This window comes from Stegastes partitus, unplaced genomic scaffold, assembly GCF_000690725.1.
Source record: "Stegastes partitus isolate 25-593 unplaced genomic scaffold, Stegastes_partitus-1.0.2 Scaffold12, whole genome shotgun sequence".
NCBI classification, from domain to species: Eukaryota; Metazoa; Chordata; class Actinopteri; family Pomacentridae; genus Stegastes; species Stegastes partitus.
The window spans coordinates 1591016-1591989 of NW_007577743.1; the positions used below are offsets into that span (position 1 = coordinate 1591016).

At 49.1% G+C, this 974-nt stretch overlaps 1 protein-coding gene across 1 annotated transcript in view; it reads right to left on the bottom strand.

Annotated features, from left to right (window-relative positions):
• Positions 1-215: 215 nt before the first annotated feature.
• Positions 216-974, bottom strand: part of mpped1 (metallophosphoesterase domain containing 1) — a 92324-nt gene continuing 91565 nt past the window's right edge. Inside the window, exon 6 of the mRNA XM_008288222.1 lies at positions 216-334. Coding sequence (XP_008286444.1) covers positions 216-334 — 119 coding nt within the window. The remainder of the gene's footprint in view (positions 335-974) is intronic.

Genomic DNA, 974 nt, shown 5'->3' on the forward strand with positions numbered 1-974 from the left:
CCGCTCATCTGCTTTCAGTGTTGAGATGAATAAATGATGGCACATGAAATAAACTTAAAGGTGTGAGGGAGAGTCCATCCCTCACTCGCTCGCCTCCACGACACACCTGTGTCATATTTACAGGATCGGGTCCGCCCTGCCCACCGTCCTCACCTACCTCTCCTGGCGCCTTTCTCCTGACTGGCGGTAGGGGTTTGGGGGCGGGCCTCCTCTAGTCATGTGGTCCGAGGGTTGGGGAGGTCGAACACGATGGGTGGGTTCATGGGCAGGAAGTTGACAGTGCAGGCGGACGCGTTGATGAAGTTTGTGGTGCCGTCCGTCATCATCCCGTAACCTGGGGAGACGTTTGGAAGGAGAAAAGGGGTGAAGCCTATTCAAACAAGTGTGTGTTGGATCGTTTTGTATTCAGGAAGGGAGAGAGCATGCACTGATTACACAGACTGAACCGTCTTCTATGACATGGGGCGCTTGTTTCTGTTTAATGTCAACTTTTATTCTAGAAACTGAGTCAACGGGGCGATCACAGCAACATGGGGAATGGCAGCGGCAACACACACACACACACACACACACACACACACACACACACACTGAGTTGTGTACAGATAAAAACAACGTTGAAGTCGATGATCAGGGACAACTCCCAGGTGACCTTGCTGAGCAGGTCTGCTTGTTTGTTTTAAAGAATTAGCCATGTTAATGACAGAGCTCTCATTCCTGTGTAAAAAAAAAAAGTTCCACCAAAACCAGCCAAGATGATTGGGAAGCAAAATCTGGCCTCTGAGTTTTTGTCCCCGATGGCAGAATGCTAACGAGGTGCAACCAGCAGCACTGGAGGACAGTCCGGCTGTGTGAGACGATGGACGACCAGGAACTAGAATACAGACGCGTTACAGGATGTTTAGAAAAAGAACAAATGAAACACTACAAACTTATCGTTCAAATCTGTGAGCAGAAGTCAAGCTGAAAGAGTT